Here is a 20,298-nt window from a genome sequence, read left to right as displayed (position 1 = left end):
ATGAAAATCAACAAATTTTTCTCGTTAAAAAGTTTCTAATTTAAATCTTAGCTAATCCAGAGCTATAAGAAAAAACTTTAGTTGTTTAAAAATTGTTTCAGCTTATGATTTGACGTGTCAGAGAATTACAAGAATTTTAATACATAAAAACAATTAAATATGAATGAATACATTAACCTTGCAGGACAATTCATGTATCGCTAATGTCAAAAGATAACAAAAAAAAAAAGTTCTCAAAGTTCGAGTATCGAGCATCAATTTTGAAATAGGCAAATATAATTTGCATGGAAATATACTTTTTTATTTGGGATTTAAAAAATATAAAATATAAATATTATTAATATTGTAAAAATGTATAGAAATATTAATCATAGACTTATAATTCTCATCAAGTCTGTTTTCAATTATTCTTTTCTGAATGCGCCACACAAAAGTAACACTTTCGTAATTAACAATCTAACACATTACGTATACGTTGTCAGTCAGAGAAATTGGCGCGCTGTAAGTTAACAACACATTACGTATACGCAGTGTTGTCATAGGCTGCAGCATAAAGAGAAAATGACACCCTGTGAATTAATGATGTATCAGATTACATTACGTATACGTAAGAATGCTAATGATTTTATTCAACTTTATAAGAAAAAGGCGCCATTTAAGCTCACACATTAAGTATACGCAATGTTGGCAAACGAACTTTTTCAAATCTAAAGTGTAAATGCAGAAAAAAAGTGTATTGAGCGAATTCAAACTCTTAATATATTGTTCTTTACTTTCCAAACATATATTTTTGTTTAGTAAATTAAAAAAAATTCAATAAAATTCCGTATAATAAAAAGTTATGCAAATTTTCAAAGACTTACCGAATTTAGTTTCCTCATTTCAAGTTTGAAATTTAATTTTTCAGTTGTCATCTAAACTAATTACAATCCATTGTGTTGTTGATGAAGTTCTCTTCCCTTTTTCACGGTTTCATTAATTGTGGCAATTGTTTTGTTTACTTTTTAAAATTTTTTTTATTGTTTTTTTTTCATGTAGATTTTTTTTGTTGCTTGTTTTTGTTTCTTGTTTTCTCATTGAGACAAATATTTATAACAATATTGTAATTTTTACTGCTTTGTTATCATTTCTTTTTACTTGTTTTTTTTTTCATTTTTAGTTATTTCTTTTTTGCAGATTTGTTTTCGGTTGTCAGTTGATTTTTTTTGTTTGTATGTTTTGTTTTGTTGCTTATGTTTTAAATATTAAAATTACTACCTTAAAAACTATGCAATGACAATAAAAATATTTTATATTTGTTTATGCAACTTGTTTTGCTTTTTGTGTTTTTTTGTTTTTATTCATATCGCGTTTCTGAACTGCTAAAAAGTTTACAATCATTTTTGTTTACCATCTTTATTTATCTAATCATTATTTACGTTCCAGTTAATCATAAATTGTTTCGCTTTGATTTTGACATGAAAAATAGACAGATATATAATATAGATACACATATATCATATGTATTTATTTATATATCAAGTGTTTGTAATGTTTCTTCTTTTGTTTTTCGCTTTCTATTTGTGTGTGTGTGTGTTGTTTTCATGTACATACATTTATAAAAAAAAGAACGGACATGCAACTTATGGAAGCTGCATGCTTTTCTTATTTGATTTCTTTGCATATTCTTCTTTGCCTGGTTTAATTTGTTTTTTTATTTTTTTAATTCATTTATAACAACTGAGTTGATCACAAGAGATAACGAGACATTTTTTGTTTTTTTTTTGTGTTTTTCTTTTATGTGTTTGTTTTGTTTTTTATTTTATCGTTTTCTAGTCGCTTCATTTGCACTTCTTTTTACATTACAAAATATGACTATGCTTTCGTTGATTTTTTGTTTTATTTTAATATTGTTTTTTTTTTTCTTTTTGTTTTCTTGCTGTGTTCCTTTTCTATGTTTTTTGCTTGCCACAAAAAAGTACAGAGCATTTGCAGCTATTTATTTTTATTTTTTTGTTGTTTGTGTTTTTCTTGTTTTATGCATTGTTTATTTTCAATTTCTTTCGTTTGCTTAGCTTTAACGCAAAATCAGTTAAAATACAAATAGTGTACAAATATTCGCTAACTACATACATGCATATGTATATATAATTTTCGTTTATATATATTCATATTCATATATCAATTGTGTTTTTGCGGTATGCGCACACAGAGAACAAAAAAATTTTGTGTAGTCTATGCTAAGGGGAAGGTGCGTGTGTGTGTGTGTGTGTAGGGTTTTAAGGGGTGTTGGAAAGAAACTGCTGTACGTAAAATTATGCAACAACACAGATATATATATATATATATATATGGTGTATATATATATATTCTCTTACTCTTTTCATTTCATGTCTCTCACACGCTTCTTTTCATTCTCATTCTCATTCTCAAACTCAAGATCGTTTTCTCTGCCTAAAGGTTACAAATTTTAAAACTTAATTTTAATTATGCTTTTACTCTCATTCTCTTTGCGCACTCTTCTTCTTGTTCTATGTAAGGGATACAGGGTGTTTCGTGTGTGTGTGTGGGGAAGGCTTTTGCTGCTGCTTGTGTGTGTGAGAGAGAGAGAGAGAATTTTGCTAGGCGCCGCATTTAAAATTTAGCTAAACACATTTTCTTTGTATAATCAGTTTTTTTTTTTTTTTTGTTTCTTTTTTCTTCTTTTTTTTGTTTTCGTTTGTTTTTTTGTAAATTCCAGATTTCAGCTTATGATATAACAAAGTAGCGAATAATAGACGAAAAAACACAAAAAAAAAAATGTTTATGTTTGAATATTTAAAAAATAATAATAATTAATTAACAGTACAAATTACTGTGTAGTGTATAATTTAATTAGCAAATATATAACTAAATCAATAAAAATAGGCTTTAAAATAATATTACACTTTTACGAGTAAATTATAAACATAATTACATTGTGTGTGTGTGTTTGTTTGTTTGTTTGTCTGTCGCTTTGTGTGTGTGTGTGTGTTTGTTGGCTGCTGTTACTGTTTGTTGCCCTGCAAATGTTGTTCTCGCCAACATTTGACCAACAGAACAGCAACTTGTGGAGCTGTCAGTGTGTGTGTGTGTGTGTCTGTCTGTGTGTAATGACAACAACAACATGATCAATTTCTTTTGTTTTTTTGTTTGTTTGTGATAATTTATATTACATATAGCGCTTTATATGTATGTAAACCATGATATGCGGCTGGCTGCCATCGTCATTGTGTCTTTAATTCTGTTTTGTGTGTTCTGTCTTTGATTTTGTCGCTGTCCTCGTGTCTTTGTATTCGTCCTCGTTGTTGTTTCTGTGTTTTTGTTTTTTGTTTTCGTCAGTGTTGCCAGACCGCAATTTTTGACATAAAGCTGCTGCTGTCGCTGTTGCTGGCGTTGCTGCTGTTGTTGTTGTCGCTGCTGCTGCTGTCGCTGCTGATGCTGACGCTGATGTCTGACCATCCCAGCAATGGCACCCACCACGTTCAGTCGTTCTTCGTCTGACAGTAGAGCTCCTTCAGCGACTTGAGCTCCTCGATTAGCGCTTTGTTTTGGTTCTCTAGCACCGCCACACGATTCTCCAGGCACTTGATGTACTCCTTCTTTTTTCGCCGACATTCACGCGCCGCCTCGCGATTCTTTTGCAATCGTATCTCTCGCTTGCGCGTCTGATCTTCCGCAATGCCGCCTGTATCTGTATTTCAATGGGGGTGAGAAAGAGACAAACATAGTATACATTAGTTGAGCTTGGTTTCTCTTTTCGATTTGCTGCTGCTGCGGCTGATGCGTGTTTACTGGTATTGTATGCTATCCGATTGCTTAAATAGAAGGCCGAGTCTGGCGCCATGTGTAGCAGTGGACTGCCCGATGTGTTACCGCCGCCGCCGCTGCCACCGCCACCGCCACCGCTGCCGCCGCCCCCCGCCCCACTGCCGCTCAGCTGTGAGCCGAGTACGATGCCATCAGGCATTTGCAGTATTGCACCCGCTGCACGATTTTATTTTGTTTTTTTTGCGCATTTTTGCATTTTTTTTTTTCGATTTTTTGGTTTTGGGGGAGATGGTTGGGGGTTGTTGTTGTTTTAGGTTGGTTGGTTGTAGTTGTTGTTGTTGTTGTTGACATATTTATTGGATTTTTGTTTTTGATTGATTTGTTTTGTTTTTTTATTTATTTTTTTGTAGCATATTCGCGGGCAGTCAAAAAGAAAACGAAAAAAAAAACAACAATAAAAATTATAAGAAAACATTTTGTTTTTTCGACTTTTTTTTTGTTTGTTTGTTTTTGGATTTATTATGGGTGTCTTGTGAGTGCGAGCGAGTGAGCGAATGATCGAACGAGCGAACAGAGCGAGAGATTTGATTGGCTTTGTTTTTGTGTTTTTGGTTTGATTTTGTAGATGTTAGTTTCGAAAAAAAAAAACAACTGCAACGGCGACGGCATCGACGGCGACGTTTTGTTATGATTACATATGTATGTATGTATGAATGTATGTGTGTGTGTGTGAGTGCGTAAGGACATTGTGTGCGTGTGAGGTTTTGCGGGTGATGAACGGGGGTTGGGGGTGGTGTGCGTGTTGCGGATAGCGGCAACAACAACAACAACAGCAGCAGCATCGGTAAAGCCAAGAGCGACAACAAGAAAACAACACTTATCATTAATATTGCAGTAGAAACTCGATAATCGATTCTTTTTACCACATCTCACTTAGCGGCACCACCAAAAAAGTGACCCTTAAGTGAAAAGATGTAAAGTGAAGCAACCGTCAGTTTTCTGTTATCTTTTGAATGTGACCGTTAAGCGAGGAACATGTGCCACTAAGTGAAAGTGGCCCATAAATGAGTTAAGAGCAAGAATGTTCATACAATTAAACTTCCATCGAGCTTCTACTGCAATTTTCTTGTAGTTGTTGGACAACACTTATCATTAATATTGCAGTAGAAACTCGATAATCGATTCTCATCTCTCTTAGCGGCACCACCAAAAAAGTGGCCCTTAAGTGAAAAGATGTAAAGTGACAGAACCGTCAGTTTTCTGTTATCTTTTTAAAGTGACTGTTAAGCGAAGAACATGTGCCACTAAGTGAAAAGTGGCCCATAAATGAGTAAATGAGCAAGAATTTACAATTAAAGTTCTATCGAGTTTCTACTGCAATTTTCTTGTAGTTGTTGGGCGTGGAGGAGAGGGAAGATGTACAGATGTGAAGAATGCTTTGCGAATGATTTCGATTGCTAGTAAATCGCCATTAATTTAGTACTTATAAGAGTTCCATTTTGACTATACCGCAGAAACTTGTCCGTTTTCTGTACAACAAATTTGCTCAAACGTTTCTTATGCTTCAATTTCTTTCGTTAAGCAACAACAACAACAACTAATGACAAGAATACATGAGATATAGAGATAACGTTAGCGGGAAATTAGAGGGAGAGACAGAGATAGAGAGAGAGCGAGAGTGTGAATATATTATATACAACTAAAAGGGTTCCATACAGCTGTTTTCATGATATACTATGGATGTAATGTGTGTTGTGTGAAGTGAATTTTTTGGTGAACAACAATTTTGCAACTATCACAACAGCCAAAAAGGTTTGTTAGACACATTAAATGATTGATGATTAGTTGTTGGGTATATAAATACGAGATTATTTTTATCGATTCAGCTCTTTGATGGTAATGACAATGATCAAATGCTTCTTATATAGTACATTACAATGGAATAGTTAATGCCTATGTTGTAAAGAAATTCTCCGCGAATTCTGCTTGTATTTATCCTAAGCTCTGCTCTGGGAATATTGAATTTCGAATTGTGTTCTTTATAGGAAAGTGTGTCTCAAAAGGAGTAGAATTGCTTATTGCAACGATTATTACTTGTTCTCAATATGAAATATAGTTTAAAACAGTCTATAGCTCTCATAACATGATCTTAATTGGTAAGTTGTATTTGGAATTCTTTTGTAATCAGACAAGACAGTTGGCTGAGCTTAGGATATAGGATATACATAGCTCGCGAAGAACAGAAACGGAGAAGACAGAGAGAGAGAGAAAGAGTGAGAGCAGGAGAAACAGCAAAGAGGGTAAGGGGAAGGCAGTTAGGCGCTCAGCGTAGGTTATATTAATACAAAAAAAAAAAAACAGTTTTACAAAAAACCAGAGAAATGAAATTACCGCTCATGTCAGGTCCACTGATTTCGGTGAATATCTTGTTGTACGATGGCCTTCGCGTCAGACTGTTTCGATGATGCTGTGAATCATCGTCCGATAAACTCTCATCGGTATCCTCCGGATGCGGTATATTCGGTTCGGGTTTGATCTTACATTGAAAGTTTGGAGGGATCTGCAACAATGCAATTGGTCATTAAACATATTCAAAATGTAAAACTTAAATCTACATATGATTTATGAATTTCAAGTATAGTTTTTTTTTTTTTCTTTCGTTGGATTCGATGAATAGCTACGCACTTTGTTACGCACTTGCACTGCATTGCCGGTGGCCGTATGAATAACCGTCGTATTTGCCGGTTTGGTCACATAGACGACATTACCGCCGCCTCCTTTATGCATCGCTGTTGCGTCGGCCAGCGATTGATTTTGATGCTGTTGCTGCTGCGTTCCCGCGGCGCTTTGTATGACACCCGAATGATTGGCTGCCTGTATCACGGATTGTACCTGCCGAGCACAATTTCAATGCATTAGTCATTAGCAATCTCATTGATCAATAAAATTATAATAATGAGGAATTATAAATCTACATTTTTTGCAGATACTTTTTAAAATTAATCAATAAATCGAGATTTGTATATAGAGGTACAACAGCTTGTCTATTTAATATTGAAAGAATTTAACTTAATGCTAAATATTCATCGGAAAATATGCAGGGAACTTTTAATGCTTCGCTAGTTATATACTACTAATTATTTAACCGATATTTCAAGAACTCTCCTCAGTTAAAAGAGTTTGAACAGCCAAACATTGTCTTCAACTATGGTTGCACTAAAGTTAAAAACACTATCTTCATTATAATAATACAAGTAAATTCGTTTAGCTGCATTTTGCTTTCGAGCAAATGATGAAGTTTAAATGAAGCCAACAAAATGATGAGCCTGTTTCATCAATGGAGTAAGTATCTGTGTTATTGTACAATAATTGCGTCCATAGGATTCCTAGGTTGGCTTCATTAAAAGTTGACTACAATATAATTCACTAAGATGTCCCTCATATTTATGTGCGTTGTTAATATATTGTGTTGGGCTTGTTAAAAGCTGACTCTCAACACTAATCCACATCAAATTCGCTGCCTTTTTATGTTCATTGTTGATAAGAAAAACAATTCGCTTAACTATTATGGTTTTGAATTTTCAATCTGGTTATTTAGGAAGTTATCCTAAAAATGCAAAAATCCTAATAAAAGTGTTTTAATAGAAGTGTTATTTTTGAAGGACTAATGACTAAGCTATCCTGCATAATTGCACACACAACTATTAGACAAATTAATGGTGCAGCTAACTGCAATATCCAATTGAATGCAAAATTGTAACTATTTGTGGAACAGATTTTATTTAAGCTGATACAATTATTAAGTGTACGCACTTAATGACTTACTATTGTGCTCTTAACTGCAATAAGCACTTAAACTACATTTGATTCAATGCAATTATCTGTGATGTGCACTTATCGACACTATTTCGAGTACTTAATGATGTCAAAAGGATTTGTCTTGACTTGGTATTGTTCTCTTAACTGCAATATGCAATTAAACTACATTTGAATCAATACAATTATCTGAGATGTGCACTTTTTGAGTCCCTAATGATGTCAAAAGAATTTGTCTTGACTTGGTATTGTGCTCTTAACTGCAATATGAAATTAAATAACATTTGAATCTATGCAATTATCTGAGATGTGCACTTTTTGAGTTCCTAATGATGTCAAAAGGATTTATCTTGATTTATTATTGTGCTCTTAACTGCAATATGCAATTAAACTACATTTGATTCAATGCAATTATATGAGATGTGCACTTATCGACACTATTTCGAGTACTTAATGATGGCAACAGTATTTGTCTTGGTCGGTGGAGAGGAGGAGGTGAAGGGACAGGAGTGCGGCTCACCTGTAGGCCGTGTGTTAACGGCGTCAGAGGGTATTGTATATTGCAGTTGGTTGTGGTCAGCACGGATGCCGCGCTGCTGGCATTGTTTGTGTTGGCCGTCGCCGTTGTACTTTGCTGGTTCTGTTGTTGTTGCTGCTGTTGTTGTTGTTGTTGTTGCTGTTGCAGTTGACCGCCTGTGACTGCTGCTGCGGCGGCAGCGGCAGCGACGGCGGCTGCGGCGGCATCAACATCGTTGACATTGCCGCTGGAGGCGGCCGAGTTGCCATTCTCCTCGACAACGATGCTGTCCATTTTAGCGATTTTCAGCAGCACCGTTACGCTCTCCGATAAGTGCTTCAGTTTGGCGACCGTTTCCGTTTCAATGTTGCCAGTTTGAAATTGTTGTGGTTGTATATTGTTGTTGATGTTGTTGTTGTTGGACGACGACTGCAACATGAAGGAAAAAGAGACAGAGAGAATGAATGAGTAAGTTGGTTACAATATTGCTTGATTGATAATTGGTAATTGCTAATTGTTAATTGTAATACATCAACTACATCATATGTGTATATCCAACAGCAACAAACACACTCTCACACACACACACCGACGCACCCGCTGACTGTCACTGCCAGTGTTGCTGTTGATTATGTCTCTACTACATTCAACTGTTGTTTGGTTTGTTTTGTTTGCCTTGCTACAAAAATGACGACGACAGCGACAACGACGACGACGACGGCGACGACGATGACAACGACAATACAACAACAACAACAGCAATGACCATACCGTGTCTCAACTGTTGTGTGTATTTTTATGAAATGACGTCATGACGACGTTGTGTTATAGGCAAATACAAAAAAAAAAACCAACTTACTTTCTGATGACATCACTAAAAACGTTGCTGCTCCTCTTGTTGTTGCTGCTTTTGTTTTTTGCTTTTGCTGTTGCTGTTGCTATTTCTCTTCTCACTGCGCGCGCTTGTATTTGCGTATGTGTGTGTGTTTGTGCCTTTGCTTGCCTATGCGTATGTGTGTGTGTTTATGTCGCGTTGCGCGCTGTGCTGGCAACTTGTTGAAAAATTCAACTGTACGCACGCCACACACAAAATGGAACGAGGATAGCAATTCGAATAGCAATAGGATAGCTACATACGATCCTTCAAATTATCTTTTCACTCTTATCCACGACGTATTTGTTGTGTACCTTATTTTATTTTGGGTGGCGATTGACAGACGGGGACGGTGTTAAAAGGCAACCAAAAAAAAAAAAAACACTTTGCACAAAGTTGGCAGCACGCGCGCACAGCACACCAAAAAAAAAAAATATTTTCTGCTGTTATCGTTGCTGCTTTTGCTGTTGCTTACGTTCTTTTCTCATAGCAGCAGCGCCAATGTGTTTTTCTTTTCTTGTGTCAGTTGCCCTGGACAATGATGATAGATAAATGCAAGGACACCCACAATTATTTATTGCTACGCTTGTACACACGTTTCAGGTCACATTAAATTTTAACAATTATTTATTGATCAGCTTTCTTGGCCCTTTTTTTTTTTTGCACAAAACTTATTTTGTATTGCTCGCTCGCTCGCTCGCGCTGCTTTACTGGCATAGTACAGGCGCAAACACACATGCACACACTCAAACACACGGGCTCACAGTCACAACATTTACACACACTTGCTCAAAAAATACGCACTCAAAATCATACATATGCATGCGCACGCAGCGACGACGACTCGTTTTACCATCGAGCGTTGCCAGACTAATTACACACAATTCGATTATATACAATATTATGCAAATTATACAAAAAGTGCCCTAAATATGTATCCAATAAGCTATTTGAATATATTTAATAAATGATTGTATTTTAAATGTACTAAATGATAATTATTGTATATCAAATACAGTGTTCTGAAAAAAGAGCGCGGGAGCATTGCGCTGAGCTGGCAGCACCGACTACAGCTGTTTAATTGAGCACACTGTTGGCGCCAGGGCTGCAGCATCGAAATTTAGTCAGTCGAGAATACCAACTACTTCTTGTCAACAAAAGGGCTGAATCAAACGCACAACTGAAACAGCTGTTGAGTGTGCCCAAGAAATGTGCTTAGTAAGTAAACATGGAAGGTATTTCATAATATTACATGAAATGTCCTCGGCGGATGGTTTTTTTTTTTTAAATACACAATAATAATTTGCTATTTAAAATGAGGTGTATTTTTGTGCGAACTTTCGAAATAAAATCAAATTATCAGTTTTCAGTATTTTAGTATAAACGTCGGCATAAAAATGTATGTTTATGAAATTTTGTATCTGGTCGCACTTGGACACAGCTGTTATATACAATAGCTTTAATATAAATAAAGCATTTTATTTTTAATAGAAAGCCACCATAACTAATATATTTATTCATATACTAGTTTATAGTATATATACAATTATTTTATTAAAAACTGCAGCTGTTTTGTTTGTTGTCCTTAGGAACATTATTATGGAAATATTACTTTTGTTTTTCCTACATTAAAACAGATATAAATAAAAGCAGAGTTTTATAAGTACTGGTCGTTAATAAACAGCGCAAGTCATTTAGAAATTGTAACACCTAATAACAGCCGCTGTTAAAGTGCTTTTAAACACACGCTGTATGACTCTGCTTGAGGTTCTTGCACCATTCTCCACTCTCCATTCACCAGCTTAACCGCCGTGCAGTCTGTGCTACTCAGGGCCACACATACATACACACACACACGCATACATACACATAGTATTAACCATACGATGAATAGTATACAACGTATACGCACAGTTGCCACATGAAAATGAAGTTTTTGTACCACTGTTAGCAAAATAGAGTATACAATAAAATAAAAACTGTATAGTAAGAATTTCCTTACATTCTTATGTCAAATAGTAATACAATATTTCGGAAAATTTGTTTTGAAATTTACAGCAAATGCATGAAATATAAAGTGTATAAATGTATCATTTTTGATAATGAATACCAGACTTTATACTAGTTTTAGAGCACTATAGTATAGTGACTATACCATATCCGTTTGGGATAAACAGTACTAACAAACCCAGAATGTACCTATTTTAGGTACGAATGTACCACAAACATTTTGTCGTCATATTCATGTGTAACAACAACAATTTAAGTCTACAGCAATAAAATGTAAAGTACTATGAATGTATTTACATGCATATTAATGTTGTTTGCTGTTTTTTATCAGCTGCAGAATAGGGAGAAATGGTCGTGACGTCATTAAATGAGACCAAGTCATGAATAAAGCTAAGCAAGCGAGTGAATGAATTTTATTGTTCGCTCAAATTAATTAGCACAGTCATCTCAATAAATAATGTATAAGCCGGCAATTTACTCTAAATAAGGCAACTAAAAGAATTACGCAATTAACGTCCCACTAAAAGAATTACAGTCCACGCTCGATATGGTGATCTAAGAAAATCAGTAATCAAAAAAGGTTCAACTTTATACATTAATGAATAATAGACATTCAAATGTTTCCAAAATTGTTTTTCATACATTTACTTATTAGGTTAAATAATGCATAGATTATGTGTACACGCTTGTGGAAGTTTACATTATCGAATGTTCACTCTTTGAAGCGTATACTGTACTTTAAAAATAGATTCGCTGGTAATGAAATTAAAGATAAAATCTATTTTGTTATGGCATTGAAAGTGAGATCATATACTATACAATATTATAAATGACAAGTATATGGTATATGTATATACTATTTATACTATATGGTATATGTATTCATCAAGATATCGATTAGAGGGTGTCTAAATCAAATTTTCAAACATTTTCAAATCTAAAGTCATAGATTTACTACTATATACTATATTATGCAGCCCCTCGCTCACTTCTATTAAACTGATAGACGACATATTCGGCTTTCAGCATTGTTTGATAGTTGAGGGAATCCTCCAAGCTCGACTGCTGACTTAATGTGAATGTCGAAACCTTTGTTACCGATCTTCAGCCCTGAAGTATTTGCGAGTTAAATGTGGTTTGCATTCACAAACAAGATTTATGTATGTATGTATGTAGTTGAATATGTTGCATACATGCATCAACTATAAGTAAATATTGTATGCTGCATGACAAATGAACACGAATGAACAATGTCAATGATTGGCAATTAAAATACGACAAAAAAAACATTGCAATATTCTATTGTTATTTTTATTGTTATGGTTTTTTTTTTCGTTCGTTTTTATTTCTTTATTTTTGTTGCCTTTGCTGATGCTCTCTTGTCCTTCGTTTGTGCAGTCCGATTGTAAAATCGTGCTTCAAGGAAACGGATTGTGTTTTCTTCTTCATTTTGTTTTGTTTTTTTTTTTTTGCTTTTTCTCGCAGATGATTAAAATTACATTGTGATTGTTGTTGCCTTTTAAATTGTTTGCTTGCTGCAGATAATGTCGACCACTGACACTGCACACGCTGCAAACAGAGTCTGACGAGGTCTGACGACTCACAGAGCATTAAACATTAAGCACAGTGACGAGGCTGTTAAAATGACGGCAAATTTAACGACGACGCCACGTTTGTGTGCGAAAGTGAGAGGAATACCGGACGATTCATTGCAAAATGATTGCTCTGCTCTTTGCTTTGTGTTAAGGATGGGTTCGTGTCACGCACGAACCACCCAAACTTTACTATTTACACCCCTCTCAAGATATACATATATAGGGTGCGGAAGCTTTCAAGTTAGTTTTGCAAATTGATCACCTTGCAATAATCAAGAAATATAGAAAAGGTTTCATTGAAATATAGTATTTAAAAGTTTTCCATTCAAAAACATTTTCAAATTAGCTATATAAAAAGTTGAAAATAAATCAACATCATAATAATAGTATTCTAAATACTGCACAAGCTAAAATTGAGTTTTAAAAATTGCTGACTAAACCAATAACGTCAACGAAATTCCATTAACAAATTAATGCAAATGATTTTCAGTGGATTTCTTTTATAGGAAAAACAATTAAGAATCGGTTAAATGAAAATTCAATTAGTCAACAGTAATTAAAGGTTTCCATTAATTTCCAACTAAACAATGTTGTGCAAAGTACTGTTGTTTTTTTAAGGGTATCTCGTAGTCATGCATTCTCCATGACTTGCCTTTGGCATTAGTTTGTAGACCTCACCTCAGTTCAGTTCAGTTCAGTTCAGTAATTGTTTATTTAGCGTGAGTCAGTGTGCTGCTCTTTTTCTTTCTCCCTCTCTCTCTCTGTTTGTCATACATCATCATTGTTAAATTGCGACGTTGTTTGGGGCCAAAGTTACAAATTTCGCACTGTGATTCAGTCGCTTAAATTAATTCGATCGTTTTTCGATTCTATTTAAACTTTGATTAATATGATGAAGGGGGCCTGTTGTCACGCGATAATCTCCAATGGTTTGTTGAATTTGATGCTCGATTTGATTGTTGTTTTGCGTCTAAACAATCAGATGAATTGCTAGAGGGATTTTGGATACTATCCGAAATGTTTTTATTTATTAAATTTGTGAGGAATCTTTTCTTTAAGCAAAGTTTATACACTTGCAATTCATTTCAATAAGATCGCTATCAAAAATCAACTATTATTTATGTTTATTTTTGATTTTTTGAACCAATATTAAGAATAAATACAAATTATGTTAAGATAAACATTATTTGATAAATAGGTTATTTGTTCAGTTTACCCCAAACGAAATGGTTTCTAAATTTTTATGAATTTTTCGTACATCGAATTTAAAACTTTAATTACTTAAATGACAGTCCATCTCTCTTCATCTTTATTGGACCAGAGTTAACTTCTTGTATCTGTTGCCTAAATTTCTTGTCATCACTAACTAAGCATACCCTGCTACCGGCTTGAAGACCGAGTAGAGACTACATGCTGCCTCGTCCACTTTTCTGTGGTGCGTGTAATCAAGGCATAAGCGCTGTCAAATGTAAAATGTCACCACAACAATAACAACAATAACAAGAACAACGACACCAACAACAAGCACAAGCAAGCAAAGTGGCTTGAGTTTGCTTGTTGCTTTTGCTTCGTCGTCACTGTTCACTCTTCTCCTCCTTCTCCTTCTCCATCTCGTTCTCCGTTCCCGTTTACTCGCCACATTCCCCAACACCGCGCATTCGTAATCGCAATCGCGTAAACACCCCCGCAGAAAGGTTGCTTTGTTTTTGTGTGTCGCGTTTTGAGTGTATTATCACCATCATCATCATCATCAGCAGGCAGCAGCACAGCGCTTAAAGCGCAACTTTAAAATACTTGTGGTGTCCATTCAAAAAGGTAATTGACACCGCCAAAAGCCGAATGAACGAGTGAACGAACGAAGACTTGAAAAAGAATGACGAAGACGGCGACGGCGACGGCGACGACGACGACGGTGACAACGACGACGGCAGCGAACACAAAGAGAAGCAAACTCGCAAAGTCGAAAAGCTGAAAAGCATAAATGCGAAAATATAGCAACGTCATCAACGCCATCGCCATCCATTGACATCATCATCATCATCATCGTGGTTTATTGAAATACACGCGGTGGAGTCTAAAACAAGCGCCACATAAAATTATGTCGTTCTTCGTGTTCATTATTGTTCTTGTGGTTGTTGTTGTTGCTTACTGTCGTTTTTGTGACATTTGCAGCCAAGACAAACGGCACAACAACAACAACATAGAGAGAAAGAATATTTGCTGCACTTTAATCAATTCCAATCAGTCGCATTTCGAATTTCGCAATTTTGCTTTTGGGCTTTAGTTTCGTCTTCTTCTTCTTCGTCTTCCTCTTCGCGTGCACGCAAAAATGTGACGTCAACAATATTTATTTTTAACCCATTCCTATGCATTGCATTTTAAGTACATTGGTGTGCACACACGCACAAACATACATACATATGATACATGTATGCTTACAGTATATAATGATTATGTGCAACAGTTGCGAATTTTGTGAATTCAATTTTACACTGTAAATTGCCGATAATTGCAAATCCAAAATAATACGTTAAATGTATTGTGATGTATTTTTCCCAAATTCATCAACCACAACTTAAATTCATTTTTAACATTTTATTAGAAATACTGTATTTTGCAGCTAAAAAAAATATATTTTTCTAAAATTCAAAACTTTCAAAAATTCGAGACTAAAGATTTTTGTTTAATGATTATATGTATTGTCACGAATTGTTTAGTTTCGTTTAAACATTTTTGCCAAACAAGAAATACCTATATAGAACCTTTTATACTCAATTTTTTGTAATCTTTCTTGAATCTATTATTCAATTTTATTGCAGTCTTATTAAATTCATTACGATTTATATGTAGAAACTGTCATTAATAGAATTCCATTTATAAAGCTCTTTATTATTAACCCTAATAATATCTATTAATATTTTAAACTATTTTTTTTTTTTAATATTATTAAATATTGTAAATTAAGATGTATATAACAACATTTGTGATTAAAGGGTGCCGTATTTGATTATAACTGATGTTTACTGTACAAAACGTATTTGCTTCTACAATATTTGTCTGTATTAATTAAAACAAGAATAGCAGTTTAATTATTTCTGTGTGCGTGTCTGTGTGGGGTAAAGAGACAGTGTGTGAGGGAGAGAGAGAGAGAGAGAGAGATAGATAGACAGGTGCTGCACAGCATTTGCTTTTTAGGGGTTTAGTATTGTATCCTGTTGCACTTGGCCAACAGAAGTCATTGTCATCGCCATCAAAATCAACATCAACATCGACATCGACAGCGCAATCGCCATCGTCATTGTTTATGCCCTTTTTGCACGTTATCAACTTTATGCGGATTATCGGCCAACGGTAATTTGATAGGCGTCTACATGTCACGCATCCAAATGCGACAAATAATCAGCTACATATTCATGCGAGTAAACATGTACATACATAGATTTAGATGTATATACATATGTTTGTTTGTTTGTGTGTGAATGTGCATGTTGCTGTTATCAGCTTGGAAGGCTCGTTATCAGCATTGGATTTAGTTGGACGCAATGCATAGGCATATAAGAGTCGACCAACTACATTCTACGAAACCTTCACATGTTTGCCATCTTCGGGGTGTCCACGAATGGCAACCACAATCGAGTTTGATCGAGAGAAGTATTACACATAGTTTTTATACGATATACCAAATGTTTCACCTTTCCTTAAAGGCCAAAAATGAATCTAAGATTGATAAATTTAAGAACAAATGAAACCTCTATTACAAAGTTGACTCAAATCACAAATTATGCATTCTAACTCTTAATTATTAAGTAATATTTATAGGGATTATTAGGATTGATAATAAACAGCTATATTAATCAAATTCTCAGTATAAGAAACTTTTTAATTTATAATGGTATAAATGAAATTATAAAACAAAATGTTGTAGATTAGCAGCCAAATTTTGATATTGAATTGTTCACAAATTAGGGATTTAAGTTGAATACCGATTTTGTTTAAGAGTGTGTTTTTATCACACATTTTTGGATGGCTTGCTAAACCTCTTGACAGAAAGTCAAGTTCACAATAAAAGAAGAATATATTTTTTGTATAATTTATTTTGCTAATGTTTTAAACTGAACTTAAGTTGTGTGGGATCTACCAAAAAAATAGTGTCTAATTATTGACAGTTTCGATTGATAAACGATAAAATCACTAAAGATTATGTATCGTCCAGTCAAACTATTTGCACGAAAAGTAATTCAAAGAATTTTGAAAAGCTCGTAGTATCACTCATAGAGATAACGGTTACTTGTGCACATGTTTATTGATCGTTGATAGTTGTGCCATGGCCTTGATCAGGTGTGACTAATGTGTAGCAAGAGAGTTTTGGGTCATAATTCGAACGATTACAAAGTATGTAGTTATCATTTAAAAAAAAAAAAATTTGTAGTTAAAATATAAATGCATTTATTCATGTCAACATTTTGATAATTTTTTAAGGGAATTCCTTACGATGAGTGGATGATTGTATGCTAGATAATAAACTAAATGTAATATATTATATATTTTAGGACAATTTAGTTTTATGAAATCTTCAGTTTTAGAGACTTTCGGTATATGCTTCATTTAGATAATTTATAATATACATAGATAAATTATATATCATAAGTATGCATTATCTATTATACGAAATTCTGTCAATAAATTCCTAATACCAATCAATAATGAGCAATCAATAAGCTTTGATTTCTCACTAGATAACGAAATGGTTATTTGAACTATAGTTCAGAGAGTGTGTGGTTGATTAGTCGCTATGCATAAATAATGCTGTGACCCACTGTGAATTTTCTCTTTCTGCCATTCAAAATCAGTTAAGAATTCGATACAATGCAATTGACTCTTACCCACTGTTCCTTTTGTTGCCGCTTCTGTTGCTGCTACTGCTCTTGTTGTTGTTGTTGTTGCTGACTAATAACAAATCCGAAAGCGAAGGAAGAAGCAAAAAAACAAATTTTGCGTAATTGTTAAAAATTCGTAATTTTTGCAAGCCTCTTAATGAGATGTTTTAACAACAATAAATATGTATATATGTATGTACTTATGCATGTGCATAAATAAATAACAAAAATAAAATACAAAAAACAAAAAAAAGAAGACAACAAACAGCTTTGTTGCTGCGGCTGCACTTGTTGTTATTGTTGGCGTATTGTTGTTGTTATTGTTGCTGCCGTTCGTTTTTGCTGTTGTTGAGCACTGTGCGGTGTCGTTTCTCGTTTTCTTTGCTTTGCTTTTGAGTTGCGTTGCGATTACGTCAAGATTTTTGTTGTTTTGCCGATTTGTATTTGATTACAATACATTATACATATGTACAAGCACACACACACACATATACAGATATGCATGCATATACATACATACATATAGATGAATGTACTATGTATGTAAATGGCATACGTATACAAAATACATACATACGCTTACGTATTTATATTAATACGTATTCGTTTGTATTGTAGTGTTGTTGTTCTTGTTCTTGTAAATAGTTACGCGCTCTCTCACACTGTGCTACACTGAGAGCGAAAGAGCGAGAGCACGCGACTGGTTGAGAGAGCCAGCTATAATTATTACTTGCTTAATTTTTTACACAAATATTTTAAATGCTAAAAGCGCGAAATACAAATGTACGTACATACATATATAAAGCTACATAACATATATACATATGTACATACAACAACAACAAAAAAAGAACACACACACACACGAATACATAGAAGCACTAGAATACAATGTGCTGCTGTTGTTGTTGCTTGTTCGGTACTGTTATATTTTTTGGCGCTCAAATTTGTACACTCTTCTTCTTACACTTTAATGGGCCGCACTCGTCACCTTTTATTCTTGTTGTTGTTGTTATAGTTGCTGCTGTTGTAGTTGTTGTTGTAGGTGTGTTGGAACTGCGGCCGGCGCTCGATGACGCGACGACGACGCGACCGACAAACTAACTGAGAATCGCTGATTGCTTCGCTCGCTAAGTGCGCGAGATTTGATATTATTATTGTTGTTGCTGCTGCTCGCTGCTTTTCGGGGGGCTGCCGCTGCTCGCTGCTGCTGCCTCTGACGCCGCTTTACGTAGCTAAACTGAAAAGCAATACTGACGCCGATGACTGACTAAGCGGCCACGACGCGACTACAGCGTCGACCACACACACAAACACACACACACACATACTTACGTACGGTACATACGTCGATGTCGAAGTCGTCGCAGCACACGTCACCAGCAGCAACACCAACAGCAGCAGCGGCGGCGGCAGCGGCAGCGCCAAGCACAACAACAACAGCAACAGGCGGCTAGTGATGAGCGCGTGTTTGCGCATAATATTTATTTTCGTGCTTGCTAAGCTTTTGATATTATTATAATGAATTTGGTTTTTAAACAGGTTGTTTTTTACGTATTGCGTATTCTTAGCTTGCTAATGTTTTATGCATTGTTATTATTGTACGGATTATTTTGACTCTTCTAAGATTTTTAAATGCTTTTATTCACATCAATCAGTCACGGTGAATTATTTATTATGTTTTTATCTAATGTAATTAGTTATATTGTTTTATGTTCTTCACAAACTTCTTTGAAACTATGTATTATTATTTGTTTTTATTCACAAACCTTAAAAAATTTTTATTTTTTGTATTATTATTATGGCTAGAATGTGTTTTCCTTTTATCTATTAGTCTATTTTAATTAAATATATTATGCACACAAATATAAAAAGTTCTGTATAATTCGACTATGAAATTTTATGGGTTCGTAAATAAGAAGAATTAAAATTAATATTATAATTATTATGTTTACAGCTTATATCTTTTATATGATTGATATAATTTAACTAAGCAATCACAGTGCAATACTTATATATTGTTTACTATAAAGATAGTTCATTTATTATTTCTCTTAACGTTATTTGGATTTATCTTTGATTGATGAATAGGAGTGAATCATATCGCGTGTAGTTATCTAAATAATTGCACTAAAATTTATGCACTCATAAAATCAAATGACTCACGCCAAAAGACATCTGGAGATATATATCTTAGATCGGTGATTGATTGTCCATCGATATGCGAGATTAGATTGTCCTTCAATCGGACATCACAGCTGCAGCTGTGACGGCAGATGCACGGACTAGTGTGTGTGTGCTTCTTCTTCTTCGTCTTCTTCTTGTTACTCTTCTTTGGCTCTCTTTCGTAATTGGCGCATTCTGTGCGCTGTGAAGTGCAACAGATTCTTAAAGTGCAGCGACAGTAACAAAAAATAAGAGCAACACACACAAAACGGAAACAGAAACAGAAAGCAGAGACAGAAAACAGAAACAAAAACAATAATAGGAAAACATGAGCGTTAAACGTTATCGTCGCCACGTCAAAGTCACGGCGCTTGACGCTGACGTCGATGTCTATGTCGATGCCGGCGCGAAGTTCTTATACACATACATTCATACACACACACACACATGCATACAAGTACATTCACTACATTCACATTTATCGCACACACCTTACTCAACAGCTTGCTTTCGCTCTTATTCTCCCTCTCCCTCTGTCTCTCGCTCTCGCTCTCTCCCCAGGTTTCTCGCACTGTCTCTTGTGCGCTTACTCATGCAGAGCACACAACTTACGGGCAAAATATTTTTAAACATCTAACGAACAACAACAAAACAAATTCTACATTTGTCTGTTTG

General features: G+C 34.7%; 1 protein-coding gene across 6 annotated transcripts; it reads right to left on the bottom strand.

Annotated features, from left to right (window-relative positions):
* Positions 1-1,126: 1,126 nt before the first annotated feature.
* Positions 1,127-18,672, bottom strand: LOC133847946 (cyclic AMP response element-binding protein B). Of its 6 annotated transcripts, XM_062283285.1 has the most exons (7): positions 18,449-18,672; positions 17,464-17,527; positions 8,105-8,530; positions 6,454-6,660; positions 6,160-6,328; positions 3,793-3,984; positions 1,127-3,691 (listed from the first exon to the last, which is right to left on the bottom strand). In XM_062283285.1, exons 3-7 carry the CDS (start codon positions 8,393-8,395, stop codon positions 3,483-3,485), a joined length of 1,068 nt encoding a protein of 355 aa, XP_062139269.1. In that variant the 5' UTR covers positions 8,396-8,530; positions 17,464-17,527; positions 18,449-18,672; the 3' UTR covers positions 1,127-3,482. The 6 variants fall into 6 exon arrangements, with proteins under 6 accessions (XP_062139269.1, XP_062139270.1, XP_062139268.1 ...); XM_062283286.1 differs by lacking the exon at positions 17,464-17,527; XM_062283284.1 differs by lacking the exons at positions 17,464-17,527; positions 18,449-18,672 and adding an exon at positions 8,961-9,391.
* Positions 18,673-20,298: the final 1,626 nt, after the last annotated feature.

The sequence above is a fragment of the Drosophila sulfurigaster genome, chromosome X, assembly GCF_023558435.1.
Source record: "Drosophila sulfurigaster albostrigata strain 15112-1811.04 chromosome X, ASM2355843v2, whole genome shotgun sequence".
Taxonomy (NCBI): Eukaryota; Metazoa; Arthropoda; class Insecta; order Diptera; family Drosophilidae; genus Drosophila; species Drosophila sulfurigaster.
This window is presented reverse-complemented; position numbering and strand designations above follow the sequence as displayed.

Coding starts and splice junctions, on each gene's coding strand:
- LOC133847946 (XM_062283285.1), bottom strand. CDS start 8,395: ATGGACAGCATCGTTGTCGAGGAGAATGGCAACTCGGCCGCCTCCAGC. Junction 6,329..6,453: donor CAGTGCAAGTGCGTAACAAA/GTGCGTAGCTAT, acceptor GCATTGTTGCAG/ATCCCTCCAAACTTTCAATG. Junction 3,692..3,792: donor TCGGATAGCATACAATACCA/GTAAACACGCAT, acceptor ATTGAAATACAG/ATACAGGCGGCATTGCGGAA.